General features: G+C 37.8%; 1 protein-coding gene across 11 annotated transcripts in view; it reads right to left on the bottom strand.

Moving 5' to 3' along the window:
- The window catches only part of szt2 (SZT2 subunit of KICSTOR complex), a 155,160-nt gene that overhangs the window by 101,126 nt on the left and 28,474 nt on the right, over nt 1–25,560 (bottom strand). For 8 of the 11 annotated variants that reach the window (XM_036571448.1, XM_036571458.1, XM_036571452.1 and 5 more), the window contains exons 24-37: nt 24,270–24,408; nt 22,297–22,557; nt 21,451–21,664; nt 18,515–18,562; nt 15,348–15,475; nt 13,443–13,707; nt 12,033–12,204; nt 11,419–11,511; nt 11,175–11,253; nt 8,031–8,339; nt 6,890–7,028; nt 5,599–5,715; nt 4,742–4,811; nt 1,122–1,307 (exon numbers count right to left, since the gene is read on the bottom strand). In XM_036571448.1, coding sequence (XP_036427341.1) covers nt 1,122–1,307; nt 4,742–4,811; nt 5,599–5,715; nt 6,890–7,028; nt 8,031–8,339; nt 11,175–11,253; nt 11,419–11,511; nt 12,033–12,204; nt 13,443–13,707; nt 15,348–15,475; nt 18,515–18,562; nt 21,451–21,664; nt 22,297–22,557; nt 24,270–24,408 — 2,220 coding nt within the window. The remainder of the gene's footprint in view (nt 1–1,121; nt 1,308–4,741; nt 4,812–5,598; nt 5,716–6,889; nt 7,029–8,030; nt 8,340–11,174; nt 11,254–11,418; nt 11,512–12,032; nt 12,205–13,442; nt 13,708–15,347; nt 15,476–18,514; nt 18,563–21,450; nt 21,665–22,296; nt 22,558–24,269; nt 24,409–25,560) is intronic. The other 3 variants (XM_036571454.1, XM_036571459.1, XM_036571453.1) reach the window with 2 other exon arrangements.

The following is a 25,560-nucleotide window of genomic DNA, read 5'->3' as shown; positions in this document are numbered from 1 at the left end:
AACTAGCTTAGAAACAAATTACCTTTATATTTTATTTTAGTAAAAGTAACATAACATACCAAGCTTCAGTGAATGGCATTCACCTGGATATATAACAGTGTTTTCAATTTAGGCTAAATAGAATTTAATAATCACTGCTTTCTGTATACATTCATTATTTACTATTATATAATTAATAATAAAATCTATTACAATATCAAATTGTAATCAATATCAAAAGTAAGTGTCAAATATTTGTATTGCACAAAATAAAAATAAACGTAATTAAATAATATATAGAAAAACCTGTAGTGCACACATGAAGGCACCCAGAAACTTCTCTGGCTCGGTGAAAGGAGTGCTAAATGTTGTTTCACACCTGAATTTCACGTGCACTGCTATGCTAAAGGCTTAACCATTCACATGTTCACGTTGAAAAAAAGGTCATTTGGAACGCTGCTGCTTGCGGTGGCAGAATTTCCTGTTACCGCTTTATTGAAAACAACTGAATAATAACTTTGCCATCGTCTGACTACTGCAAACATGTGAATGCAGCATAAAGGTTATCATTATTCCAAGAGTCTCAGCGGTTCATTTCATATGTCTCTTTAATGTTCCCTCCATCTGTCAGAACCTGAACTAACATTAACTCAGACTGTAAGTGACTACATAGCTGGATGAGCTGGATGAGTGATTACTGAAAGACCAGTCAGGTAAACAGCAACCGTTAGCATGTTTCACACTGTGAAATCCGGTGTAAAGGTGTTATACCAGTAAAGCTAACACCTTAGGAAGAATTCCAACTGATATGTTATACTGGCATTAGAGGTTTTGTCAAGAGCATTTTTATGGCTGTTTGTCAATGTGTTAAGTTCCATCTACTTGCCCACATGTATGTGTCACTCAGTAGTGCATATGCACATCAGAAATTGCTGTGTGGCATCGGTGCCCCCAACACCAATACCAATATGGTATCAGTATCAGTGTAAGTTTAATATTTGAATAATATATTCAAACATATAGATTAGAAAACATCTTCAAATTTATCGTACAACATCTTCAATTGGCCAGGAGTAACAATGGAATTCGTAAAAACACACATTGGTCTGTGTAAAAAAATCTATATTAAAAATTTTTTGTACCTCTTTGAACTTCTCCAGGGACTGTTCAGGGCCGAAGACAAACTGCAGTGGGACGACTTCATGGTGGCAGCTGGGTCGTCCACTGGAGCGGCACACATGATCCGAAACTTTCAGCAGAGTGGAGGAACTCAATACACTTGAGTGTCTCAAAGCAGAAACGATTTCATCCTCCAACAACCAACGGATCTATAGGAGAGAGAGAGAGAGACAGAGAGAGAGAGAGAGAGAGAGATAAAAACATTAACACAAAAGTATGTAGGTAGCTAACAGCACAGGAGGAAATTACAGAAGGGTCCTGACCCTCCACTTCATAGGAGGAAGAGAGAGTTGTTTCCCTCGATATATCATTGTAAATATAACTGTATAATTTTAAATAATAAAATAATATGCTTTGAAAAAACTTGTGTGAAGTATATTGACAGCAAAACAATTTGTTTTTATGTTTCGAAAGATTGTAACCCCCCTTTCATATGCCTCACTGTGGTTTGGTTAATTTTTTGCCAATAGTTTCAGATAAAACACAAAAATCCAAATGCAAAACATTACATATCAAAAATAGGTTGCTAATACAAACAATGAGAGTTCAATTAAGTAATCAAACTTTTTTTTCCCCCAAAAAGATTACTACTCAGTTTCTCCCATTCTGATATAAATATATTTTAATTTTACCTATTATTGACTTAATTCTATCTATTTGCTGCTTTTGCTAATATATTTTTGGCTTTTGGAATCACTCTTTTGCGTATGAAATCTTTCTTTTGTTTCTTTGTTTTTGGCACTTTTTAACAGGGGGCAGGTCTTACAAAAGGGTGTTCACCTGCACTTTCTTTTGGTCAAATGATCTGGAGTGACAGGTCTTCTAAATACGTAGCCACGCCCACTGTGTGAGCAGTGATCTGCCTCGATCATGGCAGACCACTTAGTACTGATTGTAGTATAGCAGGAAAGGACTGCGCTGGCGAGATCAACTGATTAATGAGCCCTCCATGAGCAAAATCAGGTGTGTTGGGTCAAGAAATCATTAAATCTGCGGTGCTAGGTGTCAAGAGAAATAACATAGTGCAGTGGAAGAGTGGAAAATACCACAGATTATTGCCAGCTACGAGTTACTGCGTCAGCGAGATAGATGATAGAATCTAATGTTTAATCACTGAAAGGGAATAAAGTTGACATGTCATGGTTATCCATATGTTCTGGGGTTTATGAAGACTGTTATGCCAGACTTTTCTTGTTTCTACCCACAGAATGCCTCAGTGTCGGTCACTGAAACAGGCTTTCTATCCCAGTTTATAGAATGTGCTGCTCCAAATTATTGTCTTCACATTAATACAGTGATTTAACTTACTTTTTATACAGGATATGAGTATAAAACAACACCCTCCACTCTGTCATGGTAGCCTTCTAACTCAGCAGTCACTTCTATATCCAAGTGTTGCTAAAGACCTAACATAAAAAAAAGCTGAAAAGTGGCTAGCTCTGGTGACTAAGCAGTGTTTGGACTAAGGAAAACAGGATAAATCTCGAGATCAGATTGGCGGTTTAGTAGCACCCCTGCCCTGTAGTACGGCACAGTATACGTATACATGTATCCATATACTGGATGCTATACTGTATACTACCATGAAGTGTAGCATGCAGTGCATAGTTTAAAGTATATAGTATAAAGGAGGAAAAGCTTGCGCACTCTTAAAAACCCATGGATGAATGCAGAAATACACCAGCTTAAGAGAAACTGTAAATAGGCAGGTACATTATGATATTCTCAAAGATCAGATCTCAGTCTATAATAATGCTATGAAAATATCCAGACAGTCATACCTCTCTAGTGTAATTAACAGACACAAAGATAATACCAAAATCCTTTTTTCCACCATAGACCAATCCATAATCCAGCGTCTTGAATGCTGGGTTGGCCTCTCGGGCACAGTTTTAGAATGGTTTAAATCATATTTAAGTAATAGGCAGTTCATGGTTTCACTTGGAAATCATTCATCAAAAAGATTTGCCATTTCTTGTGGAGTCCCTCAGGGTTCAGTCTTGGGGCCTTTGCTTTTCTCTTTGTACATGCCACCTCTAGGTGAGGTCGTTAGGAAGCATAATATAAATTTTCACAGCTATGCTGACGACACCCAGCTATACATTTCTATTCCTTCTGAAGATCAAGACTCTGTAGACAGACTAACCAGCTTTGTGTCAGATATTTCTCAGTGGATGTCGCAAAATTTCATGAAAAAACTGATATATTGATCATTGGTACAGAAACTCAGAGAAAAATTATTTATGAGAAACTTGGTTCTTTAGCTTCATAAACCAAACCTGAAGTACGAAACCTGAGTGTGATCTTAGACTCTGAGCTCTGTTTTACCTCGCATGTAAACACAGTCACTAAAGTAGCTTTTTATCATTTGAGAAATGTTACTAAAGTTCAGCCTTTTCTATCTCAGAGTGATGCAGAGAAACTTGTTCATGCATTTGTTACAAGCAGACTTGATTACTGTAATGCTCTTCTTACTGGACTTCCTAAGAAAACTATACATCCCTTACAACTCGTACAAAATGCAGCACCGCGCATCCTAACAAAAACAAAAAAGAGAGATCACATCACTCCCATTTTGAAAGAACTGCACTGGCTGCCTGTATCATTCAGGATAGATTTCAAGGTTCTGCTACTAGTCTTTAAAGTTCAAAATAACCTAGCACCTGCTTACATCACAGAGTGTCTGTAAGGCATAATGTTAAAGGCACAGTTACAAAAACAACCTGTTGAATAAAGAGGCCATGTGAAAATGAATCATTACTGTTTTTGGTTCAAAGAAACATCTTAAGTGGACCTCTGGGGAAAAAATAAAATGCAAAAAAAATCAAATCTCTAAGATCTGCAGATAATGGCCTTCTACAAATACCCTCTATAAAATACAGAAAACATGGAGAGGCCTCTTTCAGTTATTGTTTCTAAACTGTGGAATTCAATTCTACCTTTTATTAGACAGTCAAGCTCAGTGCTCACTTTTAAGAAGCATCAAAAAATGTATCTCTAAGTTAGCATTTAATTATAACTCTACGTCTTGTGGTGTTTATCTTTTAATTTGATCTTTTTCATTTTCTTCTGATTCTAAATAAATGATTTCTTGTATAACTATGTTTTATCACCTGTCTGTAAAGCACTTTGAGCTGCCATCGGCATGAAAAGTGCTATATAATAATAATAATAATAACAACAATAAATAATAATAATAATAATAATAATAATAATAACAATAACAATAGTAACAATAATAATAATGATAATAATAATAATAATAATAATAATGGTGATATGAATATGAATATATTATATACTAGTGCATCATGCTGTATGTAGTATAGTAGTATGCCATTTCGAATGCCTTCTTTACAGTGCATTATGGAGTGTTTTTTAAATGACACAAAAGAAGCCATGCTGCCTCCTACACTTCCTGTAGTGTATATCTGTAAGTATGACTGTGTGGATCATATAAACATTACAGAGCCCTACAGAATGCTTTTAAATTTATGTAAACAATGTCGTGTGAGGTTATCAGTATCGATTTTATTTTAAAGGCAAAGTGCAGAAGTACAACAGCACAGAAACATTAACTCACCTCATCCATGGTAGCTAAAACAGCCTGTTTCTGAGGCGCTGGCAGTTTGGAAAGAGGATCTCCTGTTATTCTGCACAAGAAAAAAAATCAAAATGACACAATTATGGCCTCAACTCCAATACACGTTTGAGGCTTGCTTCATTAGTTGTGCGCTGAAAGTACAAAGCTAAAGTAGCTAAGTAATGGTAGGTTATGACCACCAATTTGCCCCAAACAATTCAGAGCTGTTAAATAATCTAAAATAAACTTGCTTATGTTGTTTCTGACACTGTATAACACCATTATCTAAGGCTGAACCATATTGGGAAAATATGTGAGAATGATTTCTTTGACCAATATTGCGATTCAAATGCAGTGCCAAAACCACCAGCATATCCTTTTTTTCTGGCTTTATACTTGAACACCAGTTAATTATTTATTATTAGTTATTAAATTTCCCCACTTACAACTTAAGACAATGTTGAATAATGTAGGCTATAATTAAAATTTCAGCTCTTGCAATTTAAAAATTGCACTATTTTAAATTACAGTTTTAATATTAAAATGATCAAATGTTTAGCCCTACCATTAACTATAAAAAAAAAGTATGTTTGTCTGTATTTTTCTCTATTTGTAGTAAGAAATGAAAGAAACACCAAACGTGTCTCAGTTGTTTGACTACATTTGAGGTAAAACGGAAATGGGGAAAACTGTTTTCATTTCAAAATTTCATTTTTTTGCTAGATAGAATGAGATGGAGATTGACAATAATCTGGCAATAATTTATAAGTTTGTACGTCCTGTAATTTTTTTTTCAGCATGTACATAATCTGTCTTTTGTTTGTTTGTTTCTTTTTTCTTAAACAAACATAACTTACCCATCCATACCAAACCCACGCAGGCCATCCAGATTCTCCATGAGTTCCTCATCAGAGCGGTAGGAAGATGGCAGGCCTGGAGAACGGTTCATAGACACACTGCTCTCAGAGGCATACCTGCACACACAGACACATAAGTGCAGAGAATCTTAAATACTCTGAAGTTCAATTTTGCTATAGATACGCTTCTGGAAGGTTATGACCACCAATTTGCGATGACGATTTAATTGTCTTTTCTTGTTCAATGAAAGCAACAATTAAAGTACCAGTCAAAGTGGCCAAAGTGGCTGATTAGCCATCGTGTTGCCTAGGTATGTTTGATTAGTAGCTAACACTGGTTGTACTGTCAAAGCGGTACAGTACACTATTGAGCATGCACCCATACTCATACACAATGCATGAGTGGGTAATTGGGAGAGTCAGGAGGCTGGTAGTATTTAGGACTGGTTGCTGTGAGCTAATGCTCAGCTAAACTACAAATGTTACATCCAAGTGTCTATCAGTAGTAATTCAGGGGTTAAACTAGCAACTCTCACCTCTGGTAGTACAGCCCTATTTTGCTGATTGTAACTGTGTCTTGTACAGTTGACAGAGATTAGATGAAGCTGAAGTTAGTTGTACTGTTTAAGGTGGAATGAAAACTTAAATAAGAAGCTAACATTAACTCAAGATGTTAGTGCATCACATTCAGTGTGACAGTATTTTTTTGCATTACCGATGCAACATTTTTTCATGCGTGAATTTTAAAGATGGACAGCTGTTATAAAACAAGGTGGCACAGAGAATAAAGACATTAACGAAAAAGCTGCTCAAGGAGGACTAGCAGGTGGGCAGCGAGACAGGACCTTAGATATTTTAGCTAGCATTTGTAGCACATTGGCAGAATTAGCTACATAGCCAACAAACACACCAACATTACTCAGCATTGCCCTTTAATTCTATGTTCTTGTTGGAGCACCCAGTTAGAAGTTAGAACTTTTTAGTTTTCATAAGCCCCATTATATCTCAAAGAATGCCTTTACTGCTTTCGTTTATTCAAATTTATTTGCCTCAGCCCAATGCACCCAACTCACACTCTGCTTGTAGCAGACTGTGAAAAATTATTGTAGTTCTAAATAATTACAGTCATATTAAATAATTGTGATAATCTCAAATAACTGCAATTAGGTGATTATGTAATAATGCAGACAGCTATATTTCTGACCTCAAAGACTTCCAAAATTAAGAGTTTATCAGCAAGCATAGATTTCACTGCAGAAATACTTTTTTTTTGGAATGGCAAAATACTTGCCTGGTATGGTGAGGGTCATGGGGCATAACCTCTATTTCTAGAGGTAATGTCAAAACAAAGATGTCCAAAGTGACCGACAGCTCATTTAGATCCACAGACTGAAGAGATTCTGCATTCTCCAGACAGCTGATCAACTCACCTGCACAAATATACCAAGCAAACACAAAATAATGTTACAGCAAAACATGTTTTGGTATGTAACTTTTTCTAATGGAGAATCCAGCTCTCTACAACATTTCTTGCACATCTGTGAAAGCACCATTAACACTGAAAAATATGTACACATTTTTAGCAACATACGCTGCCCTCCAGACAAAATCTTTTTAAAAGGTGTCCATGCTTTTTTCAACATACCAGTGCCAAGCCACATTCTGCATATAAACAATAGTTAGAATAGTATGGCTGCATATAAACTTGTCTCACAAAAACAGAATGATTGTAACTGTGTCTTGTACAGTTGACAGAGATTAGATGAAGCTGAAGTTAGTTGTACTATTTAAGGTGGAATGAAAACTTAAATAAGAAGTTAACATTAACTCAAGATGTTAGCGCATCACATTCAGTGTGACAGTATTTTTTTTGCATTACCGATGCAACATTTTTTCATGCGTGAATTTTAAAGATGGACAGCAGCAACGATAAAAAAACAATACACTCAGAAAAAACAGTAAAGTTAATCATTTAAAACATCAAATATCCTGTTTATTTCAGATACTGTGCCAACTTTACTGGAATTATGGTAAGTAAATGATTTTGTACTACAGTTCGCACATCACTCTACAGCAGCAGTCTTTATATTAGTAGCAAACACAAAGTTTTCTCTGTTTGCTACGCTATATTGTTAGTGAATTGTTGGATGTACAAGGAAGCTTGTAATGGTTAACTGAGGCACTGTTGGACTATAAAGCCAAAGTCACACTAGATATTTGCAGTTGATGTTTTCTTGCAAACAACCTTACAACACAATAATTACCACTTGTAACTGTGCCCAACAAAATTTACTGTCAGACATCTAGTGTAAATGCAAATTAGAAGTGCACCGGATATTTTCTACTATGCTTTTTAACACCAATACAAAATGACTCTCGAAACAGTGCATAGGGAACACTGCATAATTTAAAACACTGCCTTGGCCACTTACCCAGACATGTGGGCAGCGTCCTCATGGGCATGGAGCCATGGCTGCTCTTAACATTGACTGAGCAAACAAGGTGGACAAACAGAGGGGGCATTTCAGGCTGAGGTCCAGACGGCTCCAGCAGGGAGTCTCCCTCTAGGATGCTGAAAGAGTCCTCGTCCTGATTCACTGTGTTTGAGTCCGAGAGAGACTCGTCCTCTGTCCCCTCCTCCACTCCTCCACGTTCCTCTGCTTTTTCGTTCCCTTGTTCTTGATACTCAACTTCCAAATCTGTGTCGCTCTCTGATACGATACAGCAGCCAGACACATTCTCTGCAAATTGTAGAGAACACAAGACACACATGCAGATTATTCATCTATTAAAGTGATAGCTAAGGCCTAGTAAAAATCTAATTATCAAATCTAATTTCCACATAACAGAATCTTATGGCCACCAATTAGCATGTTGTAAACTGCATGCCTAAACGATCACATAAACCACGTCCAACACTTTTCTTGCATTTTATTTTTTCCCCAGAGGTCCACTTAAGATGTTTCAAAAACAGTAATGATTCATTTTCACATGGCCTCTTTATTCAACTGGTTAAACAGGTTGTTTTTTGTATCTGTGCCTTTAACATTATGCCTCACTCAAAAAGCAGTCTGGGATAAAACTAGAGCCGGTTTATGAGGAGACTGGCCACTTCCTATTCCCCCCGTTATATCAAAAACAGCACTGCTAAACAGCAGAGTGCGCCCGCGAGGGAGTCCTCAATGAATGGGGTAAATAACACTCAACGGCTAAAAACGAAAAGTTTAAAGTTTCTAATCACTTGCCCAGAACATTTCTTTAATTTTAGAAAGTAGAAGGATGTATTCACTACAAAAACAAAGAAATCTTACCTAAATATTTTCTTTTTTCTACAGCAAACAGGTTTTGGGCAGCAGAAGGCGGGCATTACTGCTAGAGCGTGATGATTGATTGGCGAGCGGAGCAGCTTATTGGCTGTTCGCGCTCACAGACGTCATGGACATACATGAGGCACCGTTTTAAACTCCTATAACCTGAGCTTAAAACCTCTTTAAAATATAACAGCAGTGTTAAAATGTGTCATGCTATTCAGTTTTCAGGAAACGATTGTATTCTTTTACATCAAAAATGTTTAAGGTTGTTAATGTTTATAAACTATGATTTTGCTCAAATGCTCCATATCAACACATTCATTTTGGACTCACTCGGGAGCTCCCTCTAGTGTTTGAGAAACCCGGAAGACATTGCAGAGTGGTAATTCTCCTCTCTACAAGTTCTCTGATAAAACATTCCTTATAACTTTGATTGAGAGGAACTCTGTTCCTCTTTCTCTGGGCACTTATGTATTGTATTGTATTGCATTGTATTGTATGGCACTGCTGTGTTTAACTCTGTTCCTCTTTCTCTGGGCATCAATGGTGACTTTTTGTTTATAGCAGTATCTGAGCTCAGGACTAGCTTTCTCTCTAACTTATTGGTAACTAGCAAAGATACTTTCTCTAGATAGACAAAGCACTTTTTGTAAGTCGCTCTGGATAAGAGCCTCTGCTAAATGCTGTAAATGTAATGTAAAGGTAAATGGTAAACTGCCATAGGCTGAATCGGCAGATGAACGTAAATGATTTGTTTTTTAATGACATCACAAAAACAATGAATTCAAAATGGGCTGGTTTTGAGACTGAGTTTCCATATATCGATTGTATGGATTGTGGAGTGAATGCTATGTTTTGAAACTTTAACAGTTTTTAGGTACTTCATCAAACTCATTCACTACTTAAAAAAAGGCCAATTTGGTTTTACCTAGGCCATTTTGATATGGGGCCCTTTACATAATCTCAAAAGAACTTGCTTATGTGGTTCCTGACATTCTATGACATACTGTCATAAAAATGGACAAAGGCACGTAGCACTGGTAAAAAAAAAAAAATAGTAATAGCAGCTAAATAATTTGCTAATAGTGGTTCTAAACAAAGTATGTCCAAGCAGTTATTTCCAGTCTTTCAAGAACAATCCTATTTCTTACAATGAGGAAAGACTTATAAATCCCATTTGGCTCAAATAATGCACAAAAACGTTTTTTCAGGTTGTTCTGGATACTACACATGCACATCTCCACAACGAGACTTTTCCCACTTGCTGGTTTACCCACAAGCCAATTGGCTTTTTTTTTACTGAGGGGTGGGGCTTTCCCCCAATTAAAATATGTCAAGTTAAGTGCTACAAGCTATCCCATTCCTTTTCAACCATACAGCCATACGGAGAACACCTGGTATGTGTGAAGATGCAGAACCAAATTTCACAAGCATGAGTTCCACCTGGAAACCTTAAGCTGTAAGCCACTAGCAATTTAGCAGCAGCTGTCTGCAGTGGAGCCTTCTGGTGTGTCTCATTTAACAGACCATTGCTAAGTAGAGTGCAATCCTTTGCAGTGTCTTTAGCAGCAGTATTCTGTGAAGGAGCCTTCCTTTGCTTTTATAGTGCCAAACGACACAGTCTATAGAGGATTCATAACAACAGCAGCATCATAATCCCTGACCCCCGATCAGCTGTGAGGCTGAAGTTTGAGGTGTCTGAATTATTAGCCAGACTTCAGGAAAGCAGCTATGGAGGTAAATAAAAAGAGGGTGTTTTTTTAAAAACACAAGCTGAAATTAAACGAATTAAACAAGATTTATCCCTATCCACAACCTGCTGCATTTTTGTGCCGGTGAAGAGATTCAGAACAAAGCATTTTCTGTGTTTTCTCTGCTCCTAACTTCAAAGTCACTACTGAAGTTGAACCATCACTGCACAAATTATTTACCGTTAGTGACTTTCCCTGTCAAGTGCAACTGACACATACTGCAAGCTGTACCTACCTCAGGGGGGGCAACAGGACACTAGTTGGAACAAACTGTAACTTGCACTACTACTGTCTGATCAAAATAAATGAAAAGAAACCTAGCCTCACACCTTTGGGTGTTTCTGTTGCTTCTTCCCTATTGTAACAAACATCGAACCAACCCGTAACTTCTGTGTACCATTACAACCCCACTAGATAGCAAGCTAGGTAATATGCTTACTTAGCACAACAGTGGTACAATAATGCATAATTTAGGTTCTTTCTCTCTCTCTCTGTAGTCGTCATGCTCTCTCACCATCCTCTGTAGCCAGTTCGGCCTCAGATACGTCACAGTCCTCACTGGGCCTTCTCTCTCCCTCTCCATCTGATTCCACCTGGAGGTAGAGGTGATATGAGAAAAAAACGAAAAACAATTTTTGAGCCCCTGTCTTGACCACTGGAAATCTGTAAGCCTATTTTTGCTGGGATGATGAGTCATCCCTCAAACAAAATTAATGACAAAATAAAAATCCAGCAATAAAATATCCTGCTCAACACACCTCTTTCTTGGAAGACTGGGGGCAGTAGAAGAAATAGTGTGAGTTGGAAGGAACAGCTTTGAAATACTGAGCACCGATATCCATGAACTTGTCCTGTAAAAGAAGAAAATTAGTGCCTTTACATGTACAAAGTAATCACACAACTCAGGGTGTACATGAGTCAACAATCAGATTCCTTTTTAAATACATGACACACACTACTGTTCAAAGGTTTGGAAGCACTTAGACATATTAAACACAAGAACGTATTAAATGACAAATAATATACTGCAGTTAGGTATTTACAGTTATTCCTTGATCAGTGATTTGATCACTTTTTAATTGCAAGACATTCTGCATGTTAATTTTGAACTCTGAAACTTTTTTTACAACTTTTTTTTATTATGGTATCATATACAGCTCTGTTAATCATTGATGACACATATAACATGAAAATAGTAATACAAAAAAAACAAAACATTTCAGATGAATGGTATGCCGCTTTCATTACCACTTAAACAATCTAGTAATTGCTTAAATCAGATAACGTTCATATTATTGCTGTACATGCAAACACTCATTTATGAAATTTGTGGGGGTAAGCTATGAGTTTCTTAGAGTTTGATGTAGGATACCTGTATGATTTTATGCAGGTTAGGGTATACCTCACACTTCTGCTGAGAGTGCAGGAGAGACAGAGGGAATTCTGGGATTCTGTGCGACTTGGGTTCATCCGAAGCCAGGGGGGACGTGGGTGTAGAGACATTTCCTTTAGACTCCACCTCACTTATTTCCTCCTGATCAACACTAAATAGAGGACATTCAACAAACATTGGCACAAGTACAAATCACTGATGCAGAAATGATGTACAGCGTACATGTACACTTCTATCTAAGGGAGAAAAGTGAACTCAAACCATGTGACCATGTCACTGTTGGGGTCAAGCATTCAGGCCTGTACTGTTCTACTGGTACACTGGTACTCACTCACATGTGGAGAATATGGTGAAGACTTCAAATGTATTATTTTGAATGTATTTTCTACATTTGTGGAGACCAGTGCCTGTGGTTTTCACACCACTGAACTCCCAAATAGTCATTCTTCTTGGTAATGGGGAGTTTGCATTCCAAGTCTACTATAAAATCCCTCTCTCTGTAGTTGTGGACAAACTGTTCATGCTGACACAGTATGGTCACGTCCTGCATTGACATTCTCAATGCCTCAAGAACAGCTGTTCTTCTGTTTTTCCTCACATATCACACAAATGCACAAGCATCATGCTCATTGAATATGTGCTTTTGACCACAATTTCAGCCCTATTTACTGAGGTTTTTCCCCATAGATCTAATGCAGATGTCATTTCAGTCACTGTTGCCTTTGAGACACTAGCCAGTTGAGCAGACTTAATTACTGAAGCTCCTGCAATCTGTGCACCAATAATGAACCCTCTGCAAAGTCATTTAAATCTTCTTCCTGTACTACCTAGATCACAAATGAAGGTCAACTCTACCTGTTCAGCATTTTTATGCATACCACAGAGCATGATAGGGTATTAATTGCTTTATCGTATCATGCACTAAAGCTGTCTGGAAGCATTTGCCCTCATGATGCTTATCCACTGAGTTATTCAGGTTTTTGCTTTTATTTGACACACGTCTATATTTCACTTCTGGGTATTAATTGGGCTCTCTGAACTGGCACATTAAATTTGAAAGTAAATGATGAATGATAAAGTGAGAGCTTTATTTTAATTCCTATATAGTTTAGCCAATAAAGAGGTAAATGACATCAAAATTAAAGCAGATATTGTGCAATTCCTTCTACAATCCTTCAGCAATTATTTCATTTCAAATACAGTGTGCTGGGATGCAAATGTCTTTGTGTGAATAGTTCATGATGAATGGACCAACAGAAATTATTTGCGATTACTTAAATAAATTTTGTCCTTTACAGTTTCAGTTGAAGGAGGACAGGGACTATATGTAAAAATTACATTTACATTTAACTAGGTAATGCAGCCATGTCCTGTAAGTTCAGTCGGTACCTGGATGAGGTGGCTATTGTAGCTCTGTCAGCTCCATCATCTTCGCCACCACCGATGATGAAGGTGGCTGCCAAGCCAGGAGTCTTCCTGGCGTTTTCTTGACCGCGGGGTTCATGGCGCTCGCGGAATGTGCGAATGTGTCCACAAAGTGTCTGCAAGAAGGAAGTGATGTCGATTTCCTGCAGAGACTCCTCACAGTAATCCATGGCTGTCAGAACGTCCTGAGAGCTGACATTGTATGACTGTTGGAGACTGCGGTACACACCTGGGGGCCAGAGCAAACACACATACTCACATACATACGACAATAAGGACACAAAGTGTCATTGATGCAAAGCACCAGCATGTAGTATCCAATTGGTAATTTTTTCTTTGTTATTTGGTTGATTTTTGCGGACATTACCATAACTCAGCTGACTTATGCAGGTTGGGGTAGAATAACGTAAGAAAGTGAAATTCTTCCTAAACTAAATTCAAGTGTTTAAAATATTTAAAATGAACATTTATTGATGTTTAACATATAACTTTATTTATCCAAAAATAAGAAGTATGTGGCTGTGGCTTTCACATGTTAAGAGGAGTTGTGGACATCTAAAAGTCATAGACACGGCATTATAGTCAGAGAATATTTGGGCATCAGCTACACTGCTGTGTCTGATCCACATGTACAACCGCAACAGACACTAACGTGACACTACTACATCAGTGCTGAGAACGATCCACTACCCAAATAACACCTGCTCTGTGGTGGTCCTGTGGGAGTCCTAAACATTAAAGAACAAAGTGAAAGTAGGCTAACAAAGTATACAGAGAAACAGAGGGACCACAAACTACAAAGTGCTCCTATATTGCAAGTGGAGCTGAAATAATGGACAAAAAGATAGATACAAGGAGGTGTACTTAATGAAGTGACTGGTCACACATGCAATGCATAGCAGATCACATTAAAATATGTCTAAGTATTTTATTGTGACTTCCTCTCCCTTCTGTCATTTCCCAAGATACCTTTGAAAAACATACACATTGTAGCTAAGCTGCATCAATGCATCCTTGAGTATGTGGAGAAGCCCTGGGAGAATTTGGGGGTTTTAACAGTAAGTTGAGGACCAAGCAAAATTCAGGAAATCACCTTCATATAAACTATAAAGCAGGGCTGGACTAGGAACTATATTCAGCCCTGTCTAGACCAGCCCCCTAAACTACAGTGACTTAACCCCACAATGACAACTCCACACCCCCACCCCCATCTCTCCCTAGCTATCCTTCACAGTTTAACTTTCATGTTGTCCCCATTAAGTTCAGAATTTAAAAAAACTTTTATTACTTTTTAAATAAATGTATGCCTTATGCCAAGATATACACTGTTAGAAATAAAGGTACTGTGTAGGTATATTATTCTGATCATTAAGATACAGACAATGTAAATGTACCCTCAAAGGTACAACAGTTCTTTTTAGAACCATTAGTGAACATTAGAAAACTAAAAAGTTACATTAAAGTGTTTCTGTAACATTTGCTACACTATGTGTCCAAAAGTATCCAGACAACCATTTCAAATTAGCAAGTTTAGCTACAAGATGTTCCAAGGTGCACCCATTGCTGACACAGATGTTCGATTGTGCACACACAGCTGTTTAAAACTGTACAATCATTGAGGCAGAATGTAACCAAAATCATCAATGTGCCTTAATGTAATCAAATCTTCACAGCAACGTTCATCTAACAGAAAGCCTTTCCAGAAGAGTAGAGGCTGATAAGGGTTGAGAAAGTTCCTATTAAAACATTTGATTTCAGAAGACACAAGGATGAGCAGGTGTCTACAAACTTTTGGACATATATTGTGGTTACTAGTACCTACCATTAATGCATATTATCAGCCAACAACACTTTGTGTGTATGTACTACCTCTGACATAACTCTGATAGTAGTGTTCCTGCAGCAGGCTGCAATAATTGGCCAACTCCTTTTGCTTGTGAGGGTGAGCTGTCAAATCTGTCCATGAGGAGGCGCTACTGCGCTCCTGAGAGAGAGACCTAAAACAAAAACAACACCACCAACTACTGTTAATGAAACAACTTTCAAGCCCTCCAATCCCTAATGGATATTATTCAGGGAGGATACAAAAAGGTAAGAGTAAATTTTACAAAACAAGCTTCACAACAGATCAGCTCTTTCAGGATTTTAGTACATAACTATAGCCTGTGATGCTGCCTCCAGCCAAGTCAAACACTGACTATAGCAGCCATGTATTTAGACTTGGTTTGGCAATTACATAAGCTGGTGAGTGAAGACCAGAACTGTTACTAAACTTTGTTGAGCCACGTTCGAAAGCATTGTAAAATACACAATATGCACACAACTCAACTGAATTCTGTATTAATACACCTGGGTATTCACCACACATTGTATTTTACATTGTATTTTAAATGACAATTGTAGGCTTAATCTCAATGGTTAAAAAGCACTACATGTTGACATATATACATGATATGTATGTGTGCACTGCAGGTGGTGATCACACTAGTCTACAGCTGCTGGCTGAGAAACTAGGTAAAGAAAGCTCAATACAGCAAGGTGTCCAGAGGTGTCCAGCAAGGCGGCTCCAGAGCATCTGGTAACATTCTTAAGCCAAAGCAAAGCAATACATGAAACAAGAAACAAATCCATAACAATATAATTGTACATAATGTCTGATTAAGGAAATTCAGAAACCGTAAGGAAAACAGATAAGGTTTGGAAACAGTGTCTTAAAGTGGAATAAAAAGTGGATAAAATGAGGTAATGTGTCAATGTATAAAAACTACAATGCAAGCCAGTCTGGCTGTCCCCAAACTAAGGTATAGGCGAGCATGACAGTCACTTAGCACTCCACCAAAACAGTAAGGAAAATATTCTGAGATAAGAGTGAAACATTCAAGTGACAGTTCAGTGAAAAATCAAATTTACACAACTTCCCCCTTACTAGGGATGTAACCAAAAAAAAAATTATAACAGTGGCCAGGATAAACCCGGTGAATTTACTGGGGTGGCAAAACAATAAAAAAAAATTCTCCTGTGTGTATATAAGTGCTAAAATAACATAAAGCTGTGGTGAATTTACTCAACACAACTACAGCTGAAAGTAAACTGAACAACAAAAATGAGTGTTTTATTTGTTCCAGACAAAATTATGTACACAATTTAAACAAGTAAATTAAATGCATCACTTTTCAGTGCAATAAGGTACAACCCCAATTCCAAAAAAGTTGGGATGCTGTGTAAAATGTACATAAATGTAATAAAAACAGAATGCAAGCCTGAACCCATATGTACTTAGCTGTAGAAGTTATTAGTGAACATGGCAAATGATTGTAGCTGAGTAATTTTGGATGCTTAGCAGATCTTACCTTTGTCTACTTCAAATAATGTGGCTGACTGAGTGCAGTGGAAACGAAAGTGCTGAGCAAGCTATTGATGTGGTCATAATTCTGAGTAAATTAAAAAAAATAACAATATTGGCTGGTTAACCACATTTTAAATGGAAGAAAGTGTTTTTGTACCTGTTCTATAAAACATCTGACTGGTAACTGATGACAGATTTTCACCTTAAGCGTGACCATTCACAAAGGGTAGGCAGGACAACTTTTCTCTGGTGACTGATTTATTGATAATGGCTGACTGTGTCACTTTGCATAACTAGGGTCAAGTTTCACACTTTGGTGGCACTGGCCACCACTTGGCTGTGCCCCTGCCACCTAACCCAAATGTATTCAATCAGACAAGACTTGTTTGGTGTCTAAAGTTTGCTTCTTATGTAGGCTTATGTAGCTTACAAGTACTGGACTCTCATAATCCACCAACTAGCATCATGCACAATGCATGCCTAAATCATCACACATTTGCTTTAAGTTGTGTGTTTCTGACAATATATGATAAGCAGTTATCTATAAAGACGTACTAAGGATGCACACTTCAGACACCGAAAATGTCTTGCCCAATCAACTACATTTGGGCTAAGGAGAAATTGGTGTAGATTCAATTTTTAGATGAACTATGCCTTTAAGGTAATCTCAAAACTGCTTCTGCAGTATCAGTGCACAATGCACATTCATTAGTTTGCAGTCATTCCACTCTCTAGATGATCCAGGGAAATGCTGCAGGCAGGCAAGCAGACATACAGAGGAGACCAGTTTCAACAGGATAGGAGGTCTTCAGGAGGCACTGCAATTACAGATGGCATTCGTATGCTTCATCTCGTGTGTACAAACACTAAGAACAAGAGAGCCATTATTCTTCTGCAAAGCAGTCAAATGGGTGGGGTGACATTTATTATATTTGTATTATACTGAGGGTTTTAGACCTCATAGCCTATTGTACTGTCTGTAAGCTGCAACAGCCACACTGTATTGACTCTTCTCCAGAGAGAGAGACGGAGAGAGAGGAAGAGAGGAGAAGCCTTAAAGTGACACTTTAGCAAAAAATCAAATTTAAAAATTTTCCACCAACCCCATATTTAGATAATCTGCCATGACATGTTAGGTATCCAAAGTCTGCATCTAATGAAAGTTGTATGTAAAATTAAGAGCATTCCCGGTTAAATGGCATGTTTTGTTAATTTTCTAAGTGAAAATAAGTTAACATATCCTCTACAGGGAACACACTTCTGCACACTGTAATGCACAATTACTGTTTGCTTGCTGAATTGAACATTTCAGGAAAAAAAAAAAACATAAAATGTAGCTATTGCAACAAATATGGCAAATTTTACGTTTCCCTGTAGAAGATGCGTCAACAAAAATGTAATTTGACTCGGGGGTGCATATGACTAGAGCCCAGCAATTTCCAAACATTTGTGTCAAATATCTTATAGATAACAGCATATTATACAGTGTCAGAAGCAACAAAAGCAAAACCAGACATTGGCTGATCAACTACGTTTGGGGTAAGGGAACAATTGTGTAAATTTGATTTACTGCCTTAGAAGTTCCCAAAACTTCCTGTAATCTGTAACCCAACTCTTTGTCCCAGGACTCTGGAAGAGAACAGTGCCCTTTGCCTTTAGGGTAGCAGCTGGAAGCAATAAGCAATGCTACCTGAACTTCAGCTGCTGACTGAGCTCCCACGACTCTGCATCTTGAGGTCTATCCTCATTCAAAGAAAAACAGCACATTAGGACACACTTCAACAACTGCACAGTCACTCTCAGTGATCTAAACCAGCACAGGCCTGAGGTCTAGGTCACTGAAGAACGTCTTAATGGAAAGTTAATCTGATGAAAAATAATTCCAGCTCCAACTCCAGAGTATAGCCCTTTTGGAGCTGGACTGGTTTTACCAGTGCTGGTTCTGTAATGTAATGCAATGCGTAAGGGATTTGTGCCAATTCGTTCAGGATAAAGCATCTGTTATATTCCCACAAACAGCCTGGACTGAGAGGTCACAAATGTTTACATCAGCATTAGCCTACAGACTCCACACTCTGAATTAGACATTCTGAATTAGCATGGTTTGTTATTGGTTATTCCACACAAATCCATCTAAAACTTGGTAAATCACATACTGGATTTTCAGTAAACGTTTCAGCAAATGTTTAATATAAACAACCATGGAAAATATATAAACTGCACTCCAAGTAGATTGTTAGTAGTTTGAAATAATTGTTCTGTCAGGTGATCTTAGATCTGAAACATTGCATTTAGCAGTTTACAGAATGACATGTAGGGTGACTGGAACTGAGGGAACTCCAGGTTCAGATAAAAACAGAAGGCCATACACTCCCCATTTATTAGTCAACACTATAAGAACTGCACATTGCAGATTTGTACTAGATTAAAATAACAGATGTCAATCTTGGTAATCACTTATCCTATATTTTTCAGTGATATATCCCTAATTGATGTCCCTCATTAATCCCCATTGTTGAAATGCACATAAGCAAGCATTCCACAGAACAAACAATAAGTGGTGGTTTACACCTAACAGAATGTGAACTCTGCTTTATTGGCTCTTTTAAAGGAATTTAATAGATCTAATGCAACTCAACAGTTGCACTCTCTCTCATAATTCATTTTTTCATGACCATTTTCTACCTCTATTTATCCCTTAGAATTAAACAGGCCGTTTTTCTTGCTGGGCCTTTAAGACAGTTGAAACTATCTTAAATTTAACACAAATGGGCAGGCTCTTCTGCTGTGGGCTGAATGTGGTGTTTTTGAGATGTCAAAAAACACTTTATTACTTGTTTTCGCAGCTTAATTTCCACGTAGGGACCTCGAAAAAGTGTAAATACTACAATAAACTCAAAAGGTGAGGAAAAAAAGGTCTTCCGTGGTATGGGCTCTTTTAATTACAGAACCTCCTCAGGTAAAACTAATCCAGCTCCAATAAGGCTTACAGTGGTGTGAAGAAATGTTTGCCCCCTTCCTAATTTCTTATTCTTCTGCATGTCTGTCACACTTAAATGTTTCAGACAATTAGACAAAGATAACACAGGTAAACACAAAATGCAGTTTATAAATGAAGGTCTTTATTATTAAGGGAAAAAGAAATCCAAACCTACAGGGCCCTGTGTGAAAAAGCGATTGCCCCCTAAACCTAATAACTGGTTGGGTCACCCTTAACAGCAACAACTGCAATCAATAAGTGCGTTTGCGATAACTGGCAATGAGTCTTTTACAGCGCTGTGCAGGAATTTTGGCCCACTCATCTTTGCAGAATTGTTGTAATTCAGCCACATTGGAGGGTTTCCGAGCATGAACCGCCTTTTTGAGGCCATGCCACAGCATCTCAATCGGATTCAGGTCAGGACTTTGACTAGGCCACTCCAAAGTCTTAATTTTGTTTTTTCTTAAGCCATTCAGAGGTGGACTTGCTGGTGTGTTTTGGATCATTGTCCTGCTGCAGAACCCAAGTGCGCTTCAGCTTGAGGTCATGAACAGATAGCCGGACATTCTCCTTCAGGATTTTTTGGTAGACAGCAGAATTCATGGTTCCATTTACCACAGCAAGTCTTTCAGGTATTGAAGCAGCAAAACAGCCCCAGACCATCACACTACCATATTTTACTGTTGGTATGATGTTCCTTTTATGAAATGCTGTGTTACTTCTACGCCAGATGTAATGGGACATACACCTTCCAAAAAGTTCAACTTTTGTCTCGTCAGTCCACAGAGTATTCTCCCAAAAGTCTTGGGGATCATCAAAACATTTTCTGGCAAAACTGAGACGAGCCTTTATGTTCTTTTTGCTCAGCAGTGGTTTTCATCTTGGAACTCTGCCATGCAGGCCATTTTTGCCCAGTTTCATTCTCATGGTGGAGTCATGAACACTGACCTTAACTGAGGCAAGTGAGGCCTGCAGTTCTTTGGATGTTGTTGTGGGGTCTTTTGTGACCTCTTGGATGAGTCGTCGCTGTGCTCTTGGGGTAATTTTGGTCGGCCAACCACTCCTGGGAAGGTTCACCACTGTTCCATGTTTTTGCCATTTGTGGATAATGGCTCTCACTGTGGTTCGCTGGAGTCCCAAAGCTTTAGAAACAGCTTTATAACCTTTTTCCAGACTGACAGATCTCAATTACTGTTTCTCATTTGTTCCTAAATTTCTTTGGATCACAGCATGATGTCTAGCTTTTGAGGATCTTTTGGTCTACTTCATTTTGTCAGGCAGGTCCTATTTAAGTGATTTCTTGATTGAGAACAGGTGTGGCAGTAATCAGGCCTGGGTGTGGCTAGGGAAATTGAACTTAGCTTTCCAAAGATGTGATAAACCACAGTTAATTTATGTTTTAACAGGGTGGGGCAATCAGTTTTTCACACAGGGCCCTGTAGGTTTGGATTTCTTTTTCCCTTAATAATAAAGACCTTCGTTTATAAACTGCATTTTGTGTTTACTTGTGTTATCTTTGTCTTATATTTAAATTTGTTTGGTGATCTGAAACATTTAAGTGTGACAGACATGCAAAAGAATAAGAAATCAGGAAGGGGGCAAACACACCACTGTCTGTGAGCATAAGCATGTGAGTGTGCTTTTACCTGAGGAAGACATCTCTTGGTTGACGGCTGGAGTGTGGGTGGACAAGCTGATCTTTGAGGGAGTCTAGAGAGCAGTTGTAGATGTAGACGGGACAACGCGGCCGGGCTGCATCTCCAGCACTCTGCTGGGATAGCTGCCTCCCAAAGCTGATGTGGCAGTCCTGCTTTTGGGGCTCAGCAAACTGCACTCCATCCTTCTCCTCTATAGCCAAGGCTGAATATACAAGAGAGCACAGACAAACAGGCAGGATGGACATACAAGGGAAAAAAACAAGCTGCATTCAAAAATTATCACAGTGTAGGTGAAATGGACACAAATTTTTCTTTTGCTTTGACACTCCAACTCATCTCAAAGATCATGTTCAACTCTTTCATCACTTCTGCTTATCCAAAAGGTCTTTAGTGGGGCTTCATCATCCCAACTCATCTGAAAGGTGTAAACTGGAGCTTCATGACTCCAACTCACCCCACAGGTTTTCCATGCAGAGTCATTACTCCAACTTATTCCAAAGGGGTTCAATAGAGCTTCATCAAGTGTCCCATTTTATGGCCAATATGTTTCTGTGTAGATTACACTGCTGTGTGCATGCATATTAACATCTGATCTAGATACTTTTGGACATTCGTATACATCTGTTCTAATCTAATCTCCGAGGGAAAACCTAGCCACAGGACAGCTATGCCGCTGTTTCAGCGACTTGTAAAAAGCTACTGTATGTAAAGAACAAATATAAAAAATATTGATCAGTGACCATCATTATTGACATTTTAATAAAAGCTCACCAGAAAGAAACACATACAAACAAATCCACAAGCCCAAACTTCACCATCACAATAACTATATACCTGCATTTCCATTAGATTGCTCTGAAGGCTGTTTCTCCTCATCCTCTTCATGCCTTGCTGTTTGGGCTTCAGGATTTAGCAGTAACTGACTATCACCAGCTTCCACCATGGACTCTGCCTCTTCAGGACCATTGGCTGAGCTGCTGATTGAGTCACTCTGTGACTGGTTGTTTCCAGGACTGAGTGTCTCCTCCTCTTCATCACCGGCACCATTGACTTGGGGTATGATTCCCAAACCAAAGGACATTAAAATCTGCACATCTGAAGGAACAAGGAAAAACCTCTCTCTCATATATATATATATATATATATATATATATATATATATATATATATATATATATATATATATATATATATATATATATATATATATATATATATATATATATATATATACACACACACACACACACACATACACACTGCCTGGCCAAAAAACCGCCTTTATCTTTGATTAGCTGTGGCATCATTTCCACAAGCTTCTGCAATGTCACAAAATTTATTTCTGTCCAGAATTGCATTAATTTTTCCCCAAGATCTTGTATTGATGATGGGAGATTTGGACCACTGCGCACAGTCTTCTCCAGAACATCCCAAAGATTCTCAGTGGGGTTCAGGTCTGGACTGTGGTGGGCAATCCATGTGTGAAAATTATGTCTCATGCTCCCTGAACCACTCGTTCACAATTTGAGCCCGATGAATCCTGACATTGTCATCTTGGAATATGCCCGTGCCATCAGGGAAGATGGAAATCCATTGATGGAATAACCTGGTCGTTCAGTATATTCATGTAGTCAGCTGACCTCATTCTTTGGGCACATAATGTTGCTGAACCTGACCCACTGCAGCAACCCCAGTTCATAGCACTGCCCCCACAGGCTTGTACGGTAGGCACTAGGTATGATGGGTGCATCACTTCCAATCTTTATGCTCCCTAGCAAATTGAAGCCGTTTTTGCCGGTTAGCCTCACTGATAAGTGGTTTTCTTAAGGCTACACAGCTGTTTAGTCCCAATCCCTTGAGTTCCCTTCACATTGTGCATGTGGAAATGCTCTTACCTCTCACTATGTAACATATCCCTGAGTTCTCCTGCTGTTTTTCTACAAGTTGATTTCACCAAACGTTTAAGTGATCGCCCATCACGATCATTCAAGATTTTTTTCCGACCACATTCCTTCCTCGAAGATGATGTTTCCCCACTGTCCCTTCCACTTTTTAATAATGCGTTGGACAGTTCTTAACCCAATTTTAGTAGTTTCAGCAATCTCCTTAGATGTTTTCTCTGCTTGATGCATGCCAATAATTTGACCCTTCTGAAACAGATTAACATCTTTTCCACAACCACAGGATGTGTCTTTCGACATGGTTGTTTAACAAATGAGAAGCTACTCACTGCATCAGTCAGGGTTAAATAACTTGTTGCCAACTGAAACATAATCACCCATGCAGTAATTATCCAATGGGAGGCTCTTACCTATTTGCTTAGTTAAATCCAGGTGGTGACCTTTTTTTTGGCCAGGCAGTGTATATATATATATATATATATATATATATTATATATATATATATATACACACACATATATATGCACAAATGTTTAAGTTTCAAATATATTTAATTATTCTGATAATTATTTAATTCAATGTTACCAATCATCATCCTCATTCACATCACCATCCTCAATTATTATTATTATTATTATTATTATTATTATTATAACTATATAGCATAATGATTTGTATAATTAGTCGAATGATTTAGAATAGAATTTTAAGAATGCTATTTAAGGGGTTACATTTCCAGAAAAAAAAAAGTTAATTATCTTTTCTTAAAAATCCATAAACTACACAATAACAACCATTTACTTAATGTTGCAGAGTGAATATACATTGAATGGGAAAAAAGCAAGGTATTTGTCCTGTAATTGTGAATTACAATAATGGATGCAGTTAGTGGGTTGTTTTCAGTACCAGTGAAGGTGGCTGGGAGGAAGACAAGCAGGACTTGCTGAGGGCTGATGAATTTAGTATAGCATTTCCACAGAGGAGACGAGCTTTCTCCAGCAACCACCACAGGCTCTTCATCCACAAGATCTGCATTGCTGAAACTCTGCCAGTAAACACAAAACACACAGAAACACATACACCAACAAACAAATATCATTATTATCTGTACACACAGAGACTGACTAAAAATTAGGTTTTAACTTAATGCAGTGATCTGACCTGCAGCTCAAGAGTTTTTCTAAAGCAATAAGCCATTTAAGGCTGTGCATTACAGTAATTTTTACAGTTTACAGGAGGCATTGTTGGGCATTAAGCAGACTACAACAGTGACAACAAGCCTAGCTCAAACAGCATTTTACAGGCTTTAAATACTCGTTTATAATTCATAAAGAGTACTTTAATACTCACTTATAAAGTCACTTCTAAAAACAATACTATGCAAAGCATTTTTCAGTTATCTGACTGTCGAAACAGGAACACTTCCATTAAAATGTTCCCATCCACACTGTCTACGCTAGACACACATCTAAGTCCGTCAAAACAAAAGCCCCTTTTCAAGAAGATCCATAGTAATCCAGTCAAATCATACTCTCCACTCCCCCTTTGAGTTTGTTGTAGTTTATTTATTTTTAACAATTTCCATTTGTTAACAATAACCGTCCATTCCTGTTTCAAAAATGCTAAATATAGAAACAAATATCAACATGATGAATACTCAAATTATTTGGGTCAGGCCTAACAAAACGCAATATAATAAAAACATCTGTGTCCAATAAATAATTTCATATATTATTAATAAAAATAATCACAATAATCCTGCCACTTAATAGTTTACAGTAGGCTATAGTAGGGATGGGCAATATGGACCAAAAATCATATCTTGGAATTTTGAGGCTGAATGGCGATACACGATAAATTTCTCAGAACTGAAGCAAGCTAAATGTTCAGTTGTAAGTCAAAGCTACATGTAAGACACAAGCACTTTTAATATAACAGACTGTGATCAAAATAAAATGCAAAGACAGGGTTTCTGTTCCTGTTTGGAAATATACAGCTGCACAATATATTAACGTAAATGAAAAATTATATGAAATAAATAGGTCTATTTTTATTGAAATATATTGAGATATTGAAATATATTTTTGGGAATATTCCTTCAGTTGTTTTCAACAACAATAATAGACTGATTAAAATAGAGCACAAAATAGAGTAGAGTGCTAGCCTTGCCCCTCTTAGGGGTGGGTATAAGGGGGTA

This window comes from Colossoma macropomum, unplaced genomic scaffold (genome assembly GCF_904425465.1).
Source record: "Colossoma macropomum unplaced genomic scaffold, Colossoma_macropomum, whole genome shotgun sequence".
NCBI classification, from domain to species: Eukaryota; Metazoa; Chordata; class Actinopteri; order Characiformes; family Serrasalmidae; genus Colossoma; species Colossoma macropomum.
The sequence above is the reverse complement of the archived record's forward strand: the minus strand, read 5'-3'. Positions and strand labels throughout refer to the sequence as shown.